Here is a 22,928-nt window from a genome sequence, read left to right on the forward strand (position 1 = left end):
TGGTTCACCAACTCACAAACAGCAGAAATTATTTCGGCGTTGATTTGACGGAGCCGAGCAAGGAGTCTGCTGCTGGGAGCATAAAGTGAAGTAAAATCTACAGAAGAGGGAAAATGGGTCAAATTTTGAAGTCAAGTTTTGAGAGCTGATAAGGTGAACTGCCGTATGCTCCATCTTTTCAAGTAAGTGGAGCGAGTATCGCCCCAGATGTGAGACCAGTGCTTAACACGAGGACGAATAGATTCTGTGTTATCAGAGCAAATGTTTACGAGAGAAGAATCTCTGGCATCTTAAACGACTCCCAGTTTCGTAGAAGCAGACTACTATTTGTGTAATGTGGGAATCTCGAAGATAGATTAAATGTTAAATGATATAAGATAGATTAAATGTTATATGATATAAGATAGATTAAATGTTAAATGATATAAGATAGATTAAATGTTAAATGATATAAGATAGATTAAATGTTATATGATATAAGATAGATTAAATGTTAAATGATATAAGATAGATTAAATGTTATATGATATAAGATAGATTAAATGTTATATGATATAAGATAGATTAAATGTTTAATGATATTAAATGATATCAATTATCTATATAATGTGGAGTAGTGGACCTGCATATCTTATCAAGGTAGAGACATACGGAGCTTTAACATAACAACTCTAATACCATAGTTTTGAGCAGCATAAACTTGAATACTTTTAAGAAATCATAACTATTCGTTGCATGTGAGAATCTGTTGCAAAAAAATTCTTAATTATTATTATTATTATTATTATTATCATTATTATTATTATTGTTATTATTATTATTATTATTATTATTATTATTATTATTATTATATAGGATAAGTGTATTTCATTACCTTTATTTGAGACATTTTTTGCACTATGGAATTACTGTAAGACTTAGAAAGACAAATAATTACTTGGTGTATTGATGGTAACTACACTTAGCTATGATTTTTCCATTTTTTCAAAAGTATTTGTATGATTGATTTATATACTTCTGGCTAGGTAATGATAGACTGAACTTTGTATCTTTAACAAGTTGGTACATCCAAGGATCTAAGATTAACTGAAGAAACGTAAGGTGGCGTTAAAGCTGCTCTGAGTCGGAGTTGTAAGAAGAGTGCCAACAAGCGGTACGTCTGCTTTTAACTACCACTCCTTACCTTCTTGAACCTTGTGTCCCGTCCTTCACGCTGTGACTCACGACTGGCCCTCCTGAAGAATTCTGGTACTCACAGCTTTCATGTAATCAACCAAGCTATCAGTTTGGTTATTTGTGGTCGATTTGATATACAAGACTACGAGAAGTAGGGCGGTAGGGTAGGAGAATTATATAGAATGTTATAAGCTCATGCCATAGGATCAACTACATGACGCTGGATACTCCGATCAAATATGATAGAATATATGTATATATATATATATATATATATATATATATATATATATATATATATATATATATATATATATATATATATACACGATAATCGATACGTAGATCTTACCATATTGAATTTGTCTTGTAACAGTACGTTAGTAGAACAGTAAAGCAAGGCAGCAGCAGCAGCAGTACCACACGACATACATGGATGTACACAGCAAGGGACCCAATAAGATATTTTGGCTCAACCACGCATTGTTGTTGGTAAGGACCTCAAGGCTGTGTATATAAGGAGGAGACTAGTGTGCAGGAACCCCAGTCACATGAGGACTCAGCGCGGGTAGGTGCTACACTCTCTGTCTTTCATATTGTGGGAGGTTGCAGTATGTTGTAGCAGGTGGACCTAGGTTGGTGGATATTTGAAACTGGTTTTTTAAAGTCATTGTGATTGTGCTACACAGGCTACATGACTGCCTGCAAAGTGCCTCAAGAATGCTTGCACGGTGTTGTGTAATTATCTTCAGAAATTTACAGTCGGTGGTTAGAAAAACGTTACCTGTGTGTGATTTGGCTGACTGAACATTGAAAGTGTTCATGTATTTGGCTGACTGAACATTGAAAGTGTTCATGTATTTGGCTGACTGAACATTGAAAGTGTTCATGTATTTGGCTGACTGAACATTGAAAGTGTTCATGTATTTGGCTGACTGAACATTGAAAGTGTTCATGTATTTGTACTTGAAAATATACCTTTCCCTCGTGACACAGTGACGTCGTATTAAGTTCTTTATGCCAAAATGTCACTGGCAATGTTGTAAGATCCTCCTCGAGTCGTGACGTCAGGGAGAAGGTTGCCCATGGCTTGTACACACACGTCTAATGTGTTCTAAGATTTTCCAGCATCATGCAGGATCTAGACTCTCTGTCTGTGATAGATTATTCGTCGAACAGATTTTTAAAGTTGATTTTATTAGCATACGTTTATAACTCGCAGGTTTTGTACAGCATATCACGATGTGTTTAACTGTGGCTCGATGCGTGGATTATAGTTAGCACAACTCAGACGTGCAATCATCACTCATATCCGTTACTGAAACTATTACTGCCTCCTTTTGTATTTGAATGTGGTGAAATGATTACCTCAACACAGGAAAGAAGCAAAGGTCTCTAAGGGGTCAGGACCAGACCCGGTAATTGGAGTATTTTCCTTAAGAGACTTCATAACTATTACGAACAGACATTAGGATTTGTGTCAGTGATTCTTTGTAAACAGGTGTAAACCATAACTTCCTTCGTTAGATTTGTGTCAGTGATTCTTTGTAAACAGGTGTAAACCATAACTTCCTTCGTTAGATTTGTGTCAGTGATTCTTTGTAAACAGGTGTAAACCATAACTTCCTTCGTTAGATTTGTGTCAGTGATTCTTTGTAAACAGGTGTAAACTATAACTTCCTTCGTTAGATTTGCATTTTCTTTAACTGTTCAACATAGCATCGCAACTTTAAGACTTTAGTTTTCGCAGTTTTTCATTTGTGATAAACAGCTTGCAAATATTCCGTTATTCAGAGTGCTTTATGATAAGTATCATCCAGTAATGAGTTACTACATATGAACCTAGACACTTGTACGTAGATATATGGATATGTATGCAAGTTGATACATAATCATTTGCGGGGTACGAAATGTAAGTTTCTGAGAGGAAAAAATCGACCAAGAGCGAAGAGAACACATCAAAACAAACAGTTTTGTCGAGAACTTCAGCTGATCTCGGACAACTTGGTCACTTCTTTTGAAAGACCTCACATATCACCTTTGAAGGTTTCCTGTAGGCTGTGCAAACAAGAAAAATATATGTAGCCTCACTGCAACAAGATTAATCTTCCCTGGGCGAGTATAGTTTTGTTCGTGTTTAGAAATATCTGGCTTAAAGAGGGATTGTCATTTCAGTCGCTATTACTCGTAAATTCATTTGTACATAACTGCTTTCTTCTTACAGGTGAGCTTTTCATTCAAACACCACCACCATGTGTGACGACGAGGATCAAGTAGCGCTTGTTGTGGACAATGGCTCCGGGATGGTCAAGGCCGGCTTCGCCGGTGATGACGCTCCCCGCGCCGTATTCCCCTCCATCGTCGGCCGCGCTCGTCACCAGGGTGTCATGGTCGGTATGGGTCAGAAGGACGCCTACGTCGGTGATGAGGCCCAGAGCAAGCGAGGTATCCTGACTCTCAAGTACCCCATCGAGCACGGCATCATTACCAACTGGGACGACATGGAGAAGGTCTGGTACCACACCCTCTACAATGAACTCCGTGTTGCCCCTGAAGAGTCCCCCACAATGTTGACTGAAGCTCCCCTCAACCCCAAGGCCAACCGCGAGAAGATGACACAGATCATGTTTGAGTCCTTTGATATGCCAGCCATGTACGTATGTATCCAGGCCGTACTGTCCCTGTACGCCTCTGGTCGTACCACTGGTCTGGTTTGCGACTCAGGTGATGGTGTTTCTCACATGGTCCCCGTCTATGAAGGTTTCGCTCTCCCCCATGCCATCCTTCGTCTTGACCTCGCTGGTCGTGACCTCACCATGTACTTGATGAAGATCATGACAGAACGTGGCTACTCCTTCACCACCACCGCTGAGCGTGAGATTGTCCGTGACATCAAGGAGAAGCTTTGCTACATCGCCCTCGACTTCGAGAATGAGATGAATGTGGCTGCTGCTTCCTCCTCTCTGGACAAGTCTTACGAACTTCCCGACGGTCAGGTCATCACCATCGGCAACGAACGTTTCCGTGCTCCAGAGGCTCTCTTCCAGCCTTCCTTCCTGGGTATGGAATCTGCTGGTGTTCATGAGACTGTACACAGCTCCATCATGAGGTGCGACATTGACATCAGGAAGGACCTGTTCGCCAACATTGTCATGTCTGGTGGTACCACCATGTACCCTGGTATTGCTGACCGCATGCAGAAGGAAATCACAGCTCTGGCTCCCTCCACCATCAAGATCAAGATCATTGCTCCTCCCGAGCGTAAGTACTCCGTCTGGATCGGTGGCTCCATCCTGGCCTCTCTCTCCACCTTCCAGACCATGTGGATCACCAAGGAGGAGTACGACGAGTCCGGCCCCGGCATCGTCCACCGCAAGTGCTTCTAAATATTTACGTATACAATTAATATATATATATATATATATATATATATATATATATATATATATATATATATATATATATATATATATATACATATTCATTTTGTGTCAAAATATCTTCAGAAACTTCCATGTAGATATATGGCATGATCTGGATCAGCAGCAGAGATTTTTGAATAATTTCTTATTCGTGTATGATTCATACTACGTATGTATCAGGGATTATAATAAATCATGAATAAATTATCGTTTGCTTTTCTGTTTTTCCCTTTTTTGACATTCGGAAACTGATCGACAGTGAGTCGGAGTAAGGAACAGCGTTGTACTTTTTTCTCGAGATTTGTATTTTTTTTTTCACCATTCCTCTTTGATCTGATGGAGAAATATTATGAAACGAGAGTAATGTGTATAGCTCATACAATGTTGGTATTGATCATTGCTTACTCGAGTGACAGAGGAAACATTGTTTTTCCTGAGAATCTTCATATGTGAGTGTAAACAGCAGCACCATTAATCCAACACGACTCATCATTGACACAAAGTTCCATCGATACGTTGCACGTTGAGAGCATTTAATGTAAATCCAAACTATTTTGCTGATGTTATATGATGATGAAAACATAAAGCTCATCAACGGTTAGCAGAATGCCAGGTATGACTCCTGCTGGTTTCATAGACACCAAACTCGTACTCGGTTCTCACTGCACTTTGGTATAACGCTTAAACAGTCTCCCTGAGGGCGAGGGTGTCACTGTGATATGTAAGAGTCGTCATATTCAATACATAAAGTACAGACTGAGGAATTTCGTGTAGCATGTTCTGAACTTAAGAATGTAAATTAGCAGTAGACGTAACAACTTTTCTCCGTACTCCTTACCTGTTCCGTTTCATTTTCTCGTCTTTCCTATTTCTCAATCTTCACATTGTTCTTGTCCTTGGCCCAGCTTACATATTCACTCTTACTTCCTGTTCTGTCTGTTTTACCTCAATTACGTATCAAAGTCTTTCCTGTTGATATGAAATACTTTCCATTCGTTTGGAAATGTCACACGGTCATTCTCTTTTCTGCGTCATTTTCATCAGTACATGTTCATCAGTACATGTTCATCAGTACATTTTCATCAGTACATTTTCGTCAGTACATGTTCATCAGTACATTTTCATCAGTACATTTTCGTCAGTACATGTTCATCAGTACATGTTCATCAGTACATTTTCATCAGTACATTTTCGTCAGTACATGTTCATCAGTACATTTTCATCAGTACATTTTCGTCAGTACATGTTCATCAGTACATTTTCATCAGTACATTTAGATTTACTATATGTTGAGATTATTTATTGTCGTGAACCTCACGTCAAAGTATGAACCTTCAGATTATATAAGACATCATATTGTTGACTGAACTCGATATCATATATAAGACATCATATTGTTGACTGAACTCGATATCATATATAAGACATCATATTGTTGACTGAACTCGATATCAGATGAGTTTAGTCGAGTATAAAATATCGGTGCTGCTTAGGGGGAAAATGGCTGTCCGTCGCACTTAAACTGTAATAATGACACACATACGCATACACACAAAACGTCCTTAATGACCCAAGCAATTATAAGGTCTAAAGCCCATATTGCCAGCCAGTCCTGCAGACGGAGACCAGTAAAACACACACATCTGTGGGGCCTGGACGTGGATAAGGAGCTGTGGTTTCGGTGCATTACACATGGCAGCTAGACTTGAGTGTGAACGAATGTGGCCTTTTTTTTGTCTGTTTGTTTTCCTGGCGCTACCTCGCTGAAGCAGAGGGTAGTGATGCTGTTTCCTGAAGACCAGGAAGGAAAGTCAAAGCAAGAATTATTTTGCTAAAGCGCTTTCGTATATTTCAACACATCTTCAGAAGCGAATAGTAACAAATCACAAATGGAAGATAATATACAGAGACAGCAGCAGATGTAATCCTGGTACATCTACTGGCGTCTCTCAATATTTTCCTCCATTTGTGATTTGTTAGTATTTGCCTCTGAAGATGTGTCGAAATACACGAAAGCGTTTAAGCCAATATTCCTGCTCTGATTTTCCTTCGTGGTCTACAAGTTCATTTGTGATCACGTGTCTGCTTAGTGAATATGATGATCACACAAGTCAGCCATGATATTCATGAAGGTGAAATCGCACCTCAGAAGTTCAGGTGATTCGTATTATTATTTCATGATACACAATACACATTCCGCGGAGACGATCCGCCTTATGAGGTGCAAACAGTTCATAACACTAAATCCCAGCGCCAGCGCATAGGCTTCTACATCGCGTTACCGCCATGTCATAGTGTGCAGCTGTTGACCTCATCCTTCATAACCGTAAAACTTGTCCAGGTTTTGAGCGTTGTCTCGCAAACTGTTGCAATGAGGAAAACCTGAGACACCGACGAGGTGATCATTAACTTGTGAAACATTTTCTTTCAAAAACTGACATTTTATTGTGAGACTTGCTGCTTGATGGCTGAAATAGAAGATTAAATTTCATGCAGAGTGAAGGATGGGCTTCGAATGTATGGACTTTCATATCAAATGCAGCTTCGTTGACCAGCAACTAATCTTTGTGTAGAGGAACTTACCCTTCATGATACTGTGTTTAAACAAGTCAAAGATGAAAATGTTTTGTAAGATATATTAACTTGCGATTAATGTTCTAACACCGCGAACAGTGATACCGGTAGACCTATTGGAGTGATCTCTTTATCCAAATGATAGTTAAAAATCTGTCTTTGTGAGCATACGTTTTCCGGGTGACCTGCATTATAAGTAATAAAAGGATCTACACCAACCATAAAACTTAATTCCTTCAAATTACTGTCATCATTTGGTCTTTATTTAACCTTCAGCCATCACTAGATAAAAACAATCATGTTTAAATTCTTTTTATTGATATTTTTCGCAAGTTTCATATTATACAAAAGAGGGCGTATTCGTTATATATATATATATATATATATATATATATATATATATATATATATATATATATATATATATATATATATATATTTAGAAGCACTTGCGGTGGACGATGCCGGGGCCAGACTCGTCGTACTCCTCCTTGGTGATCCACATGGTCTGGAAGGTGGACAATGATCCCAGGATGGAGCCACCGATCCAGACGGAGTACTTACGCTCGGGAGGAGCAATGATCTTGATCTTGATGCTGGAGGGAGCTAGACATGTGATTTCCTTCTGCATGCGGTCAGCAATACCAGGGTACATGGTGGTACCACCAGACAAAACGATATTAGCAAATAGGTCCTTCCTGATATCAATGTCGCACCTCATGATAGAACCGTGCACTGTCTCGTGAAGACCAGCAGATTCCATACCCAGGAAGGAAGGCTGGAAGAGAGCCTCTGGAGCACGGAAACGTTCGTTGCCGATGGTGATGACCTGACCGTCGGGAAGTTCGTAGGACTTGTCCAGAGAGGAGGAAGCAGCAGCCACATTCATCTCATTCTCGAAGTCGAGGGCGATGTAGCAAAGCTTCTCCTTGATGTCACGGACAATCTCACGCTCAGCGGTGGTGGTGAAGGAGTAGCCACGTTCTGTCATGATCTTCATCAGGTAGTTAGTCAGATCACGACCAGCGAGGTCAAGACGAAGGATGGCATGGGGGAGAGCGAAACCTTCATAGACGGGGACCATGTGAGAAACACCATCACCTGAGTCACATACCTGACCTGTGGTACGACCAGAGGCGTACAGGGACAGTACAGCTTGGATTGTAACGTACATGGCTGGGGTGTTGAAGGACTCAAACATGATTTGTGTCATCTTCTCACGGTTGGCCTTGGGGTTGAGGGGAGCCTCAGTCAACATTGTGGGGGACTCTTCAGGGGCAACACGGAGTTCATTATAGAAGGTGTGGTACCAGATCTTCTCCATGTCGTCCCAGTTGGTGATGATGCCGTGCTCGATGGGGTACTTGAGAGTCAGGATACCTCGCTTGCTCTGGGCCTCATCACCGACGTAGGCGTCCTTCTGACCCATACCGACCATGACACCCTGGTGACGAGCGCGGCCGACGATGGAGGGGAATACGGCGCGGGGAGCGTCATCACCGGCGAAGCCGGCCTTGACCATGCCGGAGCCATTGTCCACAACAAGCGCTACTTGATCCTCGTCGTCACACATGGTGGTGGTGTTCTATAACGATCGAAGTTCACTGAAAAAAGAAGAATAAACGTAAGCCGTGTTTGGCTGACATGAGTTATTTTTTTTTTTCTTAAGTACATTAATGTGGCCGTTGACTACTTAAAGGTGGGCTTTTGATCACTTTTTCTTTCCCTACAACTCGAAGGTTTGGAACTGTCTACTTTCTCGTTTCTTTCCTTGTAACTTTGACGTGACACATTTTAAAAGACAGTATTTCACTTCCTCCAAAATTGGTAAATAGTTTCCCTTGTCTCATTTTATCCGTTTCATAAACCTCTGTATCTTAAATGAAGCCACGCCCTTGATGTGGACTTCTGTCCATGACTGGAGCCTCAAATATATATATATATATATATATATATATATATATATATATATATATATATATATATATATATATGTATATATGTGTGTGTGTGTGTGTGTGTGTGTTAATAATGGATCTTCAGTGCAGAAGTAGAGAATTTCATTTCTTGGTTGTGTTAACCTGGTTATATACACACAGGAACAACACGGGATAACCTTCACAATGGAAGTAGATCATACAAAGGTTACGAGACTAACAAAATGATAATCCGCGACATCATCATTAACCATCATTCAACTCGAGCTTTATAAAGTTATTTACGATAACATGAATACTAGGGTAACTTTTCCTGACCACTCACCTTGACTGCATTCATAATCCGTCCAAGAACTTGTACTGTACGTATAAAATCACTGCTCAAGATGGTGTTAGAAACCTTGATAACATAATGTACATGGATCTGGTGCCACGATACTCATGCCTAACTGTCCTGCAGAATGAAGAAATCGACCAAAGTGGTCTAAACAGAACTACACATCATGTAGTACATTAGTAAAGTCTCACATGATCGTTTCCTGTGATAGCAGCTAGCTCTCCAACCTGATGGTAGCAATGTCTGACGCCATCATCACAATATTGTCTATGCTCAGCGTCCAACGGTGGATCAGTGCAAGATGGATGATCCCCGACCAGCAAAGTTGGTGACGTAAGGATGACGCACTCCTAGCAGCGTATGTGCAGAATGGATGACGCACTACCAGCAGTACATGTGCAGGTTGGATGACCCACTCGTAGTACTTACCCGTCCTGAGTCGCGTCCTGACTAAAGCTTGTAAGGAGCGACGGCCTTTTATATGTTACCACGACCGTCTTACCACCAACATTCTCACGTCGATCCAACACGTATGTGAACCCGCACACGTCAGGGGATTGGACGGTGCAGTTACCATTCGCTGCAAGTTCTTCCCGTGTTTCGTGAATCAAGATTTTCATAATTTTTTATGTTCTCTATGAAAAAAGGAATGTCAGCAGTGTAATTCATATGAGTGTTGATACGACGTTAGAGGATTATGTTACTTTTATGGTTTGTTATGTAACGTGTGTGCCATGGAGACCATCCAATCTGACAACACTGTTACCACGAGCCCTGCTCACATGGCCGCTCTCTTTATTTTTGTTTTTTCACACCTGTCTCTGAACCGCTCAGTGCTGAACCTTCTCTCTTTATCATTGCTATGGCTGCTAATTCTACTACAATGACTGTGACAGGTAATGCTGCTACAGTGGCTATGACAGGCAATGCTGCTATAATGGCTATGACACAATTCTGCTATAATGACTATGACAGGCAATTTTGCTTCTGTGAATATAGCAAGTAATTCGGCTTCAGTGACTGGCGGGTAATTCTGCGATAACTATATATGCAGAAAGTACGTTGGGATGAAGATAACGTGGCGTATGGCATACCAGGTTACGTTTGTGTTTGCGGTGAATGTGTTATTGACGGCATCATTTTCGTGAATTTTTAGTGATTTCGTAAGAGTCAGCAGCAGGGATGTAGGTAGTGTTGCTGCTTGGTTACAGCTGTCTGATCTCGGCCAGGTATGTTGCCGGGAATGTTGTACCTGCTACCGGCGACTCACAACAACTTAACTTTATAAATATTACTTTCTTTTGTTTGATCTGGTACTATTTTCGTCACACACATACATCTTACAGGACTTAAGCTTTAGGAATTTGTGTGAAAATTGGACATGGAATTCGACGTCATAGAGACAACAACAACAACAGCAACAACAAAAAATAGTTACAATTTGAAATGATTATTAATGTTACTTCAGTTGTTTCCATATGGCTGGTACCTGGATTTTGTGTTGGGTTTGTTATTCATATATAAAATTGCAGTGCCGTATTCTTTACTGTAAATCTTTGAATCATGTAAGACGTGATTTGTTTATTGTGTTCACCTTTGTGATACTACTCATTTTAAGAAATATGTCAACCACACTTGCTATTATCAAGAATATAAGGAAATTAAACTGCACCAGGCCACCGGGTCCTTTAGAGGCCGTTTGTAATAGAGTCAACCAATTTCCTAACACCTAAGTACAACCCCATCTAAACCATGTGCCTTAACTTTTGTTATCAAGCTTTGATGTGGCGCTTTGTCTAATGGTTTTTGAAAATCTAAATGATTAGTTTACAATGTAATCCTGAAGGTTTTGCATAAATGTACGTGTTACACACGTTAAACTAATTGGACGATCATTTTCGGGTAGTAAATTATCACCATTTTTGAAAGTCGGCGTAACATGGCAAGTTCCCATTCCTCTGGAACTTTCTCCTCACTAAATGACTTATTGCAAAGAGCGTCAAGGGTTTAATTACCATCTAATTTTTCACCTTTTTCTTTGGCATCGAATAAAACTTATTTGGGCCTGCCATTGTAATTATTTTTATTTCATTGAGTTTCAATCAGTTTATCTTCAACTCCTACGTCAGTATGTTATCTTCAACTCCGACGTCAGTATGTTATCTTCAACTCCGACGTCAGTATGTTATCTTCAACTCCTACGTCAGTATGTTATCTTCAACTCCTACGTCAGTATGTTATCTTCAACTCCTACGTCAGTATGTTATCTTCAACTCCTACGTCAGTATGTTACGAAATGCTTTCCTCAGCAATGGAACTGGATCTGATACATGAGTTGTTTCTACGAATGTGAACAGACATGAATGAAAAGAATATAAAATCTTGGTCATCATGTATTCGTTGTCTTGAACCAAGTCACATTTTCTGGTATTAATTGACTAGTTGACTGAGTAATGACCCTTGACTCTAAGCTAGCCATAAAACTCTTCATTGTTTACTTTGCTGTTTTCAGCAGTAGATGCTTTATATGAACTGTTATTTGCTTTGACGATTCTCAGTTTTCTCTGTGCATATTGACATAATTTGCTTTGTCATTTTGGTTATTGGTCTTTGAGAGTCTTTTATGCTTCTTTCGTAGACGACATCATGTTATCGTTCCATCATTTTGGCTTCGGGAGGGACAGTAGGTTACCTCCACTGCTTGCAACGTTCTGCTAAAGTTCTCCCGAGCCACATCCATATCGTCTGCATTCATGATAACATCCCAAGTTCGCCTCTCATCGGTAAATCGAAGATCTTTACAATCTAACAAATCTAAAATCTGGTGTTTTGTCGCGACGCCTCTGCTGACCAGCATTACAGACAATGTTGAAAGTTAAGTCAAAAGTAATTTCCTGGTGATCACTTGTACCAAACTTTTCTCAAATTTAATACTAAACTATGAACTTGTATTTGAAAAACTCTAGCGATGAGTTGTCATTTACGAAACATATTGTGCTTATGATATTGAAAGATGATAAGGCGAAAATGTTTACTAAGATCTTTAGAAATCTACTAAACTTCCCTGGGTAAATATCTGAACAGGAAGACAAAGGTTTACTTATCAGAACATTTTATTGTTCATGAATTATCAAACAGTGTATGATAATCTAATTATCTAACCAGTGTATGATAATTTAATCATCAAATCAGTGTATGATAACTTAATCATCACACCAGTGTATGATAATCATGACACCAGTGTATGATATTTTCCTTTGATTCCAGGAGCTTCGATTGTGAATGGCCGTAAATGTTCAAAAGATGCAAATCTGGAACACACGACTACATTAAAATCGGTCTTATAATGTACGTAGAAGGAAGATAGTGCGGCTTTGTGTGACATATGTTTGAATGGTGAAGAACTGGATGGAACCTGTGATGAGTTTATGTAATTTGGAGTAAATTTCACTGAGGATGGAAGCGAGGCTTCAGCGTAGCGAAAAATGAGTTGCGGTGATGCTTTCGTTGACGGCAGGGTTGGATGAAGGAACTCTTGGTCCATTTCTGATTCATGGATGTGAAATACAAAAATATTTAGGTCAGATTAAGTAAGAGCTGGTGAGGTGGATAACTTGCATAACATGATTGGAATAATGATGATGGATAAACAGCGAGGATTTGAGAGGATATGTGCAGTGAGGAAATCAATAGAAGGACGCTTGCATAAGTGTCTTTTACGACGGTAAGGTCATGAAAAGTGCATGACAGATAATACGTCGCTTAAAATGACAAATACCATTACTCCTGAAGGAACAAGATAGGCTGAGAGTGGAGGTGATGATGAGTTTAATTTGAGAATCGATCAGGGAAATAGTACTACATAGTATTAGAGAAATGGTTTGGAATAAGATTTACTGATTTAATATAGATTGAATTAATTGTGTAATGATAACAATCGGTAGACAGTTAATACATAAATAGACTGACGACAGATTAATTTCTTCAAAATTTATGTATTTATAAACCATCTTGTTATAATCTCTTGAAAAGTTACACTCATTGGAATGTATGTTAACAATTTAGACATTTTACAGTTTCCTTTGTTCTTGGTGACCATGTTTGCCAGTATACAAGTTTGCCGGGAACCAGTGATTTAATGTATAATTGAATGGTGTAGTCTCACGTCTGAGAAATATCTCATAATTCATGTCAGTCTGACCATCAGAATAACAACCTAATACAATAATATTGGAGGTGTCTGTGGGACCCCTCTAATCCCTTAAGCCCAGCAGGTAGGGAATGTTACTCGTGTGTTCATGTACTGATAATGTGGACCTTCTGGGTTGGCATCAACTCCATAATCTGTGTCTGGCCCTTCGGTGTATTCATGATTTTCTTCTTTTTGTATATATATATATATATATATATATATATATATATATATATATATATATATATATATATATATATATATATATATATTGAGCAAGAGAGGAAACAAAAAGTGTATCCCTAAAAATCTTTATTTTGCGTCATAAAATAAAGTTATAAGCAATGAGGATTCATTACATATAACTGCATATATTTAACTTGTTAGAAGCACTTGCGGTGGACGATGCCGGGGCCGGACTCGTCGTACTCCTCCTTGGTGATCCACATGGTCTGGAAGGTGGACAGAGAGGCCAGGATGGAGCCACCGATCCAGACGGAGTACTTACGCTCGGGAGGAGCAATGATCTTGATCTTGATGGTAGCGGGAGCCAGATTGGTAATTTCCTTCTGCATGCGGTCAGCAATACCAGGGTACATGGTGGTACCACCAGACATGACAATGTTGGCGAACAGGTCCTTCCTGATGTCAATGTCGCACCTCATGATGGAGCTGTGTACAGTCTCATGAACACCAGCAGATTCCATACCCAGGAAGGAAGGCTGGAAGAGAGCCTCTGGAGCACGGAAACGTTCGTTGCCGATGGTGATGACCTGACCGTCGGGAAGTTCGTAGGACTTGTCCAGAGAGGAGGAAGCAGCAGCCACATTCATCTCATTCTCGAAGTCGAGGGCGATGTAGCAAAGCTTCTCCTTGATGTCACGGACAATCTCACGCTCAGCGGTGGTGGTGAAGGAGTAGCCACGTTCTGTCATGATCTTCATCAGGTAGTTGGTCAGATCACGACCAGCGAGGTCAAGACGAAGGATGGCATGGGGGAGAGCGAAACCTTCATAGACGGGGACCATGTGAGAAACACCATCACCAGAGTCGCAAACAAGACCAGTGGTACGACCAGAGGCGTACAGGGACAGTACGGCCTGGATACATACGTACATGGCTGGCATGTTGAAGGACTCGAACATCATCTGTGTCATCTTCTCACGGTTGGCCTTGGGGTTGAGGGGAGCTTCAGTCAACATTGTGGGGGACTCTTCAGGGGCAACACGGAGTTCGTTGTAGAAGGTGTGGTACCAGATCTTCTCCATGTCGTCCCAGTTGGTGATGATGCCGTGCTCGATGGGGTACTTGAGAGTCAGGATACCTCGCTTGCTCTGGGCCTCATCACCGACGTAGGCGTCCTTCTGACCCATACCGACCATGACACCCTGGTGACGAGCGCGGCCGACGATGGAGGGGAATACGGCGCGGGGAGCGTCATCACCGGCGAAGCCGGCCTTGACCATGCCGGAGCCATTGTCCACAACAAGCGCTACTTGCTCCTCGTCGTCACACATGGTGGTGGTGCGTTATGAATCTAGATGATCACCTGGAAAGAAGGTATGCGCTTGTTGACATTAACACATATCTGTTTGCGAGGCAAAATAATACGTTGGAAAAGTTGAAACTGAAAAATAATTATTTATGGATAGTTAGAAAGTTGGCAATTGTTTTATCCATATGTACTTATAAAACAAAATGTGAATTATTGTTATAGCTCGTATATTTTTGGATCATACAGTTTTCCTGTATGTGCGCAGTCATGGAGGAGTAGAAGACATACAGTGTTTACTCAGAAGGTTATTTTCAGATAAAACTTTTTTATCTTAATTTAGGTCTTGGTGACATTTCCGGGAGTATATCCTGTTGTCATGCATGTGGCATTTGTGTTAATTACTCATTTGATTATTAGGAATATATTACTTTGTCGTGATGATGATCACAAGTACACTCAGAGTGACCCCAACGATACTAGCCCAGTCATGTTACACCTCTCCCTCCTAACACAGGCCAGTGGGCTGCATGCAAATGCCGTTGATTATTTATAGTTTTCTGAACTGGTGTCGGAAAATATTAGAATAATAAGCTTTGATTTGTATTTGACGTGTGGTCACATATACTTGTATTTTATGATATAACTTGGTCTCTTGACCAAAACTCATGTCTCGATGATCAAGCGAAACATCAGTTTATATAGATGTACGGACGGTCCTGCCTGGGCCAGAGACCCTGACTGAAATATTACGTAGCTGATGACAAGAACGGAACTCTGGCTTCATACATCATTACTTTCTTCTGAGATGATTGAATCAACAGTTGATAGAAACACTCTTTACTATAACTTGTTATCATGTCTTGTTCCTAAAAATAACTCTTGATTCTAAAATATTTCTTTTATAAGTTAAGTGGTTATACATACATGCGTATATATATATATATATATATATATATATATATATATATATATATATATATATGTGTGTGTGTGTGTGTGTGTACAAAACGCCGTAGGAAAAGCCAGTATTGCAAAAACATCCATCTGTTTAGTTAATCAAAAAAGTTTCGCGTCGCTATTCTTGTGGTGTGCATTACATTTAAGTGTTCCCTTTGTTAAACTTGTTGAAGTGCCTCATTAATACCGGGACTCCTCCCCCTCCAGGTTTATGCGTCTCATCCATGATGAAGACACGTGTCTGAACGTGGTCATGCATAATGAAGACACGTGTCTGAACGTGGTCATCCATAATGAAGACACGTGTCTGAACGTGGTCATCCATAATGAAGACACGTGTCTGAACGTGGTCATCCATGATGAAGACACGTGTCTGAACTTGGTCATTCATGGGTTTGCAAACTTTATATAGAACAATAGATTAGCTAAATGATCTTAGTTAGCTTAATGCCATATTTGGCATTTCACGAAATTGAAGTAAGAATTTGTATGGGATTCGTAAATTATCAATTACATCCAGATTCTCGTAATTACATCCAGATTCTCGTAATTACATCCAGATTCTCGTAATTACATCCAGATTCTCGTAATTACATCCAGATTCTTGTAATTACATCCAGATTCTCGTAATTACATCCAGATTCTTGTAATTACATCCAGATTCTCGTAATTAAGTTGAATAATGTTAACTGGTTCCATCGTGGTTCAGAATCGCATCTCTCAGATTCCTTGCTTTTGTATACAAACAAATCTTTGACAAATTTTTCTTCCATAATGTGAGATCTTTTGTTCCAAAATCGTAGTGTCTTACAGTATCTTCATTTGACTCATTATCAAAGAAAGCAAAGGCGCACTCGTGAAGCATTTATAGTGAGCATCTTGGCACCAAATAACAAATCAACAAGGCACTTGGTTTTAAGAACACTGACACAATATTCCTGGTTTTTACGAGTCGACCACCCCCACAATGTTGGCCCAACCGAAAATAACTGAGGAAATTCCTTCTGGCTTGGGAGGCCACACCACAAGCACCTACCCGTGCTGAGTCCTGATCTGACTGAAGATGTCTCACGTGCAACTTCTCTTTATATACAAAGACGAAGAGGAATCTGTAAATGCGCCAAAACTCTCTGCTTCGTACTCCGATATCCACAACCACATTTGTCGCGAATTGTGAACCGCTCCGCAGTCTGCTTTCAGACCACACAAAGAAAACATCTTGTCAGTAACGAATTTAGCCATTACAGTATACCAGATGCATAAAGCTGATTCAATCTGGCAGAAATGATCCCACCCGCAAGGGGGGGGAAAATCGCTGGACTCCTAACCACGCTTCGAGCTGGTAAGCCTCGTGGAGCACACTTTAGACCATGAACCCACTGACTTGGTAACGACTGGAGTTTTCCTCAGTGAAGAGCTGGGCCTCTGTGGTCCTGTGTATCGCTCCTAGAAGTCCATGGGTAGGTGTCTGGGTGATGCTTTCGTGACGATTTTCGTAACGCTATCCCTCCGTGACCACCGTCGGCTCATCGTCTCATGTGCTCGTGTGTTTAACCAGTTACCATTTAAATTACCGACGAAATGTCTAGTTCTTGGTCAGTCTTGATACATATAGTCACTACTGAGTATCTGGTTTTCAGCCACTTTTGCTTTATCAATGAATCTCTGACGACTCGGTAATGAAAAACATATTTCCATAAGATTGGCAACAAAGCAGATAGATGTGTCAGAACTGTTTCAAATGCTTACTGGCGACAAGCGATATACAGCTAAGACCAAGGGAATCCAGGCATCTGATAACCTGCGGGTTTTACTGCCAATCAAGCAATTCACTGCTTTACCCTGCCACACGTAATACACTTTCTCCCTGAGAAACATCGTTCTTAAAATATAAAGTCATATGATGAATAGTACACCATCATTGCATATACAGTTTATGTATAAATATCAGTAGCTAGAAGATTAATTCTGATTCTGTCTTCGAATTTTCAAAAATCCTTTTCCAACCAGGACGGAGTGTAGGTTGCCCTCCACCACTCATGCCCTCCACCATCACAAGGAAGATCATGTTTTATTGGCTCATCTGAATGACGATACGAAATGAAACAGCAGATTACTACGAGTAATGCCATTCATGTGGCTTGTCTGCATCTCTATGTTTTAGCGAATTTGACGGAAGCTGAATCTTTTGTCTATAGTTTTCCTATAACTTTCGGATAGATCAGTGTGGCATATACAAAGTGAAGTTCATCAAGCTGATGACTCTGTAATTATGTAAATGTTAGAGAAGTTTAGAATGGGTCAGCTGGAGAACAACGTTCAAACATACACGAACGTTTTCTTTAGCGTTCAAGTTTTGTTAGATATTTGTTCCTACGTCGCTGACGAAGTATCAGAAGTTCTGCAGTATCTTTGTTGAAAGTGTTTCGTCATAGATTTCATTATTAGTAATTGATAGAGAAGAACTTAAACTGCATTTGATACAAGATTTTTCTTAATTGAATGTTGAATTATAAACAACACTGGGTATAGATATACCATACGTCCTCTCGTTCCAACATGATATTCGCAACGTGTGCGAGAAAATTCAACATTTTATCAGAATAAGAATACAGGCAACGGATGATAACATACAGGCAGCGGATGGTAACATGCAGCCAGCGGATGATGACATACAGCCAGCGGATGATGACATACAACCAGCGGATGATAACATTAGAAAAAATGCCCTTGATAGACATAGTGGAACCATAACAAGCGGAGATGATGACAATCTGACAGTCTTTACACAGACATGACCATGTTCACAATGGTTGAGACATGACCAGATCATGTTCACAATGGTTGAGACATGACCAGGTTATGTTCACAATGGTTGAGACATGACCAGGTTATGTTCACAATGGTTGAGACATGACCAGGTTATGTTCACAATGGTTGAGACATGACCAGGTTATGTTCACAATGGTTGAGACATGACCAGGTTATGTTCGCAGTGGTTGAGACATGACCATGTTCACTATGGTTGAGACATGACCAGGTTATGTTCACAATGGTTGAGACATGACCAGGTTATGTTCGCAGTGGTTGAGACATGACCAGGTTATGTTCGCAGTGGTTGAGACATGACCAGGTTATGTTCGCAGTGGTTGAGACATGACCAGGTTATGTTCGCAGTGGTTGAGACATGACCATGTTCACTATGGTTGAGACATGACCAGGTTATGTTCACAATGGTTGAGACATGACCAGGTTATGTTCACAATGGTTGAGACATGACCAGGTTATGTTCGCAGTGGTTGAGACATGACCAAATTATGGTATAAAAAGTTTTGAGTTCAAGTTGAGTGACTCCAGGTATCTGAATTGTAGGAACGTACAACACTAGCTGGGGTATGGCGCTGATATGTTCCCTTCAGCTTATAATATCGTTCAGGCTGACACTGAAAGTGTGATGTGGTGAACATTCTATGGGGGGGGGGGGTAGCGAGATATTGGGGGGTGATGTGGGTAATTATGTTGTTTGTCTGGTTGACGGTGTTGTGGTTGACGATGTTGTGGTTGACGGTGTTGTGGTTGACGGTGTTGTGGTTGACGGTGTTGTGGTTGACGGTGATGTGGTTGACGGTGATGTGGTTGACGGTGTTGTGGTTGACGGTGTTGTGGTTGACGGTGTTGTGGTTGACGGCGATGTGGTTGACGGTGATGTGGTTGACGGTGTTGTGGTTGACGGTGTTGTGGTTGACGGTGTTGTGGTTGACGGCGATGTGGTTGACGGTGTTGTGGTTGACGGTGTTGTGGTTGACGGTGTTGTGGTTGACGGTGTTGTGGTTGACGGTGATGTGGTTGACGGTGTTGTGGTTGACGGTGATGTGGTTAACGGTGATGTGGTTGACGGTGTTGTGGTTGACGGTGTTGTGGTTGACGGTGTTGTGGTTGACGGTGATGTGGTTGACGGTGTTGTGGTTGACGGCGATGTGGTTGACGGTGTTGTGGTTGACGGTGTTGTGGTTGACGGTGATGTGGTTGACGGTGTTGTGGTTGACGGTGATGTGGTTGACGGTGTTGTGGTTGACGGTGTTGTGGTTGACGGTGTTGTGGTTGACGGTGTTGTGGTTGACGGCGATGTGGTTGACGGTGTTGTGGTTGACGGTGTTGTGGTTGACGGTGTTGTGGTTGACGGTGTTGTGGTTGACGGTGATGTGGTTGACGGTGTTGTGGTTGACGGTGATGTGGTTAACGGTGATGTGGTTGACGGTGTTGTGGTTGACGGTGTTGTGGTTGACGGTGTTGTGGTTGACGGTGTTGTGGTTGACGGTGATGTGGTTGACGGTGTTGTGGTTGACGGTGATGTGGTTAACGGTGATGTGGTTGACGGTGTTGTGGTTGACGGTGTTGTGGTTGACGGTGATGTGGTTGACGGTGATGTGGTTGACGGTGTTGTGGTTGACGGTGATGTGGTTGACGGTGATGTGGTTGACGGTGATGTGGTTAACGGTGATGTGGTTGACGGTGTTGTGGTTGACGGTGATGTGGTTGACGGTGATGTGGTTGACGGTGATGTGGTTGACGGTGTTGTGGTTGACGGTGTTGTGGTTAACGGTGTTGTGGTTGACGGTGATGTGGTTGACGGTGTTGTGGTTGACGGTGATGTGGTTGACGGTGTTGTGGTTGACGGTGTTGTGGTTGACGGTGTTGTGGTTGACGGTGATGTTGTTGACGGTGATGTGGTTGACGGTGATGTGGTTGACGGTGATGTGGTTGACGGTGATGTGGTTGACGGTGATGTAGCACTGGAAGTATTGGAGGATGTTCTCGAGGACACAGTGCAGATGAGGAATGTTTTGTCATCACTGATGTTAATGATATAGTCTTCAGCGTACTTGCATTGATATATAAGCCATGTGCTCACTTTATCCGGCAGCCCCTTGAGGAAGATGAAAATCTAGGTTGACTGTGGACAGACTGCCGCGCCCAAGATTCGATCCAAGATTCGGGCGGCCAATGAATGCGTCTTGGGTGCGTTGATTTTCTTCTGGCCTCCTTTGTAATGTTTTGCTCTCCATCATACCTGGGTCGTATTCTTCTGGCCTCCTTTGTAATGTTTTGCTCTCCATCATACCTGGGTCGTATTCTTCTGGACCCAGATCGTGCTGCACCAGCATCCACCCACATCTCTTACGTCATCATTAATGATGTCTATAAAGGTTTACGTCAACATCTTGAACACTTTATCTTTTGTCTTATGAAGTCTCCCAAACCTGTTTAGTAAAAGCTGGATTTTCACACTGAACTCATTTATCCTTTGTTTCCAAAGTCATCAACATTTTATTACTTCTTTTCCTGAAATCTTCATTCGTATTTGTCTCATTTACATTACGAACATTTTTCCTCCTTATTCAAGCCTTTCTATTCGACACTTCGCCCTCCATGCAACACTATTTTCTGGAAGAATCAACTGCTTTAAACTATGTCTCATTAGCTAGAATCCATGACTATCATTCCAACATGTTCTTCTCTTTCCATAACCCTTTCTTACAATGTCCTACACCTCTGTGTCGGCCTCTCAGTGCGCTCTTCCAGTGTCTTCACGTCAGTTCAACCTCACTTTTTACTGTGTCATTGACATCTCTCACCTTCCTCTTTTGGTACTCAGCTTCTACTCTCACACTTTTTAACCATTATCAAACTTTGATCCATTTTGTTATTTCATTATAATGTTAGTTTCAGATCACGTAATGTTGCCGTACGTATTGCTATGTGCTGATCTTACAAAATCCCACCAAATCCTCTTTTACGTCATACATCATACTGTCTTTCATAGTCTTTCTTACCCGAATCATGGTTATAGATGAGGAAGCATTATGTAAATATATATATATATATATATATATATATATATATATATATATATATATATATATATATATATATATATGTAACAGGGTGAGACATAGGGAGCTTGTGTGTGTGTGTAGGTGTGTGTGCGTGTTATGTAAACTTATGGCTAAGCTCAATCAATCATTGTATAAACATGCCGGATTTAAGCCAGAGTGAGTTCTGATTAGAGGAAACATGGTTGTCAAGTCTGTCCAACTGAGTACGATCTTTTGGCGGGATTAACGTGTAGTAGATGGGTTCACATTGGAAATTAAGAATCTGGTTTATTGAATAAGAAACTGTAATCGAGAAAAGACTCGAGGCGTCTAAAGCAGTGTGGCCTTTGTTGCCAGGTTTACGAATCATTATTATCCGTGGTCCACCCACGCCTCACTCACGTGTCGAAAGATTTACCAGTGAATGATATTCTCTGAAAATTGTTTAGTTAGTAGAGAGTAACATATCACATTGTAAGAATGATACAAGTGACAGTGTCTAAGTTCTCTCAAAATTTGTATCATGATTGTAAGTTAGTAGTAAGAGTTGAAGTGTTAAACTTACGAGACCTAGCATTGTCCATAGCAGGTCCCCTGTAAAATATAATATTCATAGAGTTCAAATGAGGAATTAAAGGGATAAAGTAACAGTTAAAGACACAAAGAAAATGTAGCGAGTATAGGGAAGTGAAAAAGTGAGCTATTGGAGTAATTAGCCAAAGAAACGGAACTGATTCCCTTGGTAATACAACAAATGGCATTCCTCATTACGTAGAACAGAGACGAGGTAAGTGTTGGCCCAGTTAATATCAGATCAGCAGAGAGCCAGCTCGCATTGCTGCTTGCCTAACCCCGGGAAACATAACACTAACGTCTGTCAGTCCCGCTGTCATACTTCGCTCAGTCACAACAGGATGTCTTTCATGTGTCAGGCTTGTACCTTGTAGGGGTAACGAGCAAAT

The 22,928-nt window shown here is 40.9% G+C and overlaps 3 protein-coding genes across 6 annotated transcripts; 1 reads left to right on the forward strand and 2 right to left on the reverse strand.

Annotated features, from left to right (window-relative positions):
- The first annotated feature begins 1,606 nt into the window (after positions 1-1,606).
- Positions 1,607-4,806, forward strand: LOC139767183 (actin-2, muscle-specific-like). Of its 2 annotated transcripts, none has more exons than XM_071696241.1 (2): positions 1,607-1,744; positions 3,401-4,806. In XM_071696241.1, the coding sequence occupies exon 2, from the start codon at positions 3,429-3,431 to the stop codon at positions 4,560-4,562; it is 1,134 nt and encodes a 377-aa protein (XP_071552342.1). In that variant the 5' UTR covers positions 1,607-1,744; positions 3,401-3,428; the 3' UTR covers positions 4,563-4,806. The 2 variants fall into 2 exon arrangements, with proteins under 2 accessions (XP_071552342.1, XP_071552343.1); XM_071696242.1 differs by lacking the exon at positions 1,607-1,744 and adding an exon at positions 1,788-1,811.
- A 2,662-nt stretch (positions 4,807-7,468) lies between these two features.
- Positions 7,469-9,991, reverse strand: LOC139767184 (actin-3, muscle-specific-like). Of its 2 annotated transcripts, none has more exons than XM_071696243.1 (2): positions 9,876-9,991; positions 7,469-8,776 (listed from the first exon to the last, which is right to left on the reverse strand). In XM_071696243.1, exon 2 carries the CDS (start codon positions 8,743-8,745, stop codon positions 7,612-7,614), a length of 1,134 nt encoding a protein of 377 aa, XP_071552344.1. In that variant the 5' UTR covers positions 8,746-8,776; positions 9,876-9,991; the 3' UTR covers positions 7,469-7,611. The 2 variants fall into 2 exon arrangements, with proteins under 2 accessions (XP_071552344.1, XP_071552345.1); XM_071696244.1 differs by lacking the exon at positions 9,876-9,991 and adding an exon at positions 9,638-9,656.
- A 3,946-nt stretch (positions 9,992-13,937) lies between these two features.
- LOC139767217 (actin-2, muscle-specific-like) lies at positions 13,938-17,257 on the reverse strand. Of its 2 annotated transcripts, none has more exons than XM_071696347.1 (2): positions 17,127-17,257; positions 13,938-15,187 (listed from the first exon to the last, which is right to left on the reverse strand). In XM_071696347.1, exon 2 carries the CDS (start codon positions 15,153-15,155, stop codon positions 14,022-14,024), a length of 1,134 nt encoding a protein of 377 aa, XP_071552448.1. In that variant the 5' UTR covers positions 15,156-15,187; positions 17,127-17,257; the 3' UTR covers positions 13,938-14,021. The 2 variants fall into 2 exon arrangements, with proteins under 2 accessions (XP_071552448.1, XP_071552449.1); XM_071696348.1 differs by lacking the exon at positions 17,127-17,257 and adding an exon at positions 17,020-17,123.
- Positions 17,258-22,928: the final 5,671 nt, after the last annotated feature.

This window comes from Panulirus ornatus, chromosome 59 (assembly GCF_036320965.1).
Source record: "Panulirus ornatus isolate Po-2019 chromosome 59, ASM3632096v1, whole genome shotgun sequence".
Classification (NCBI taxonomy): Eukaryota; Metazoa; Arthropoda; class Malacostraca; order Decapoda; family Palinuridae; genus Panulirus; species Panulirus ornatus.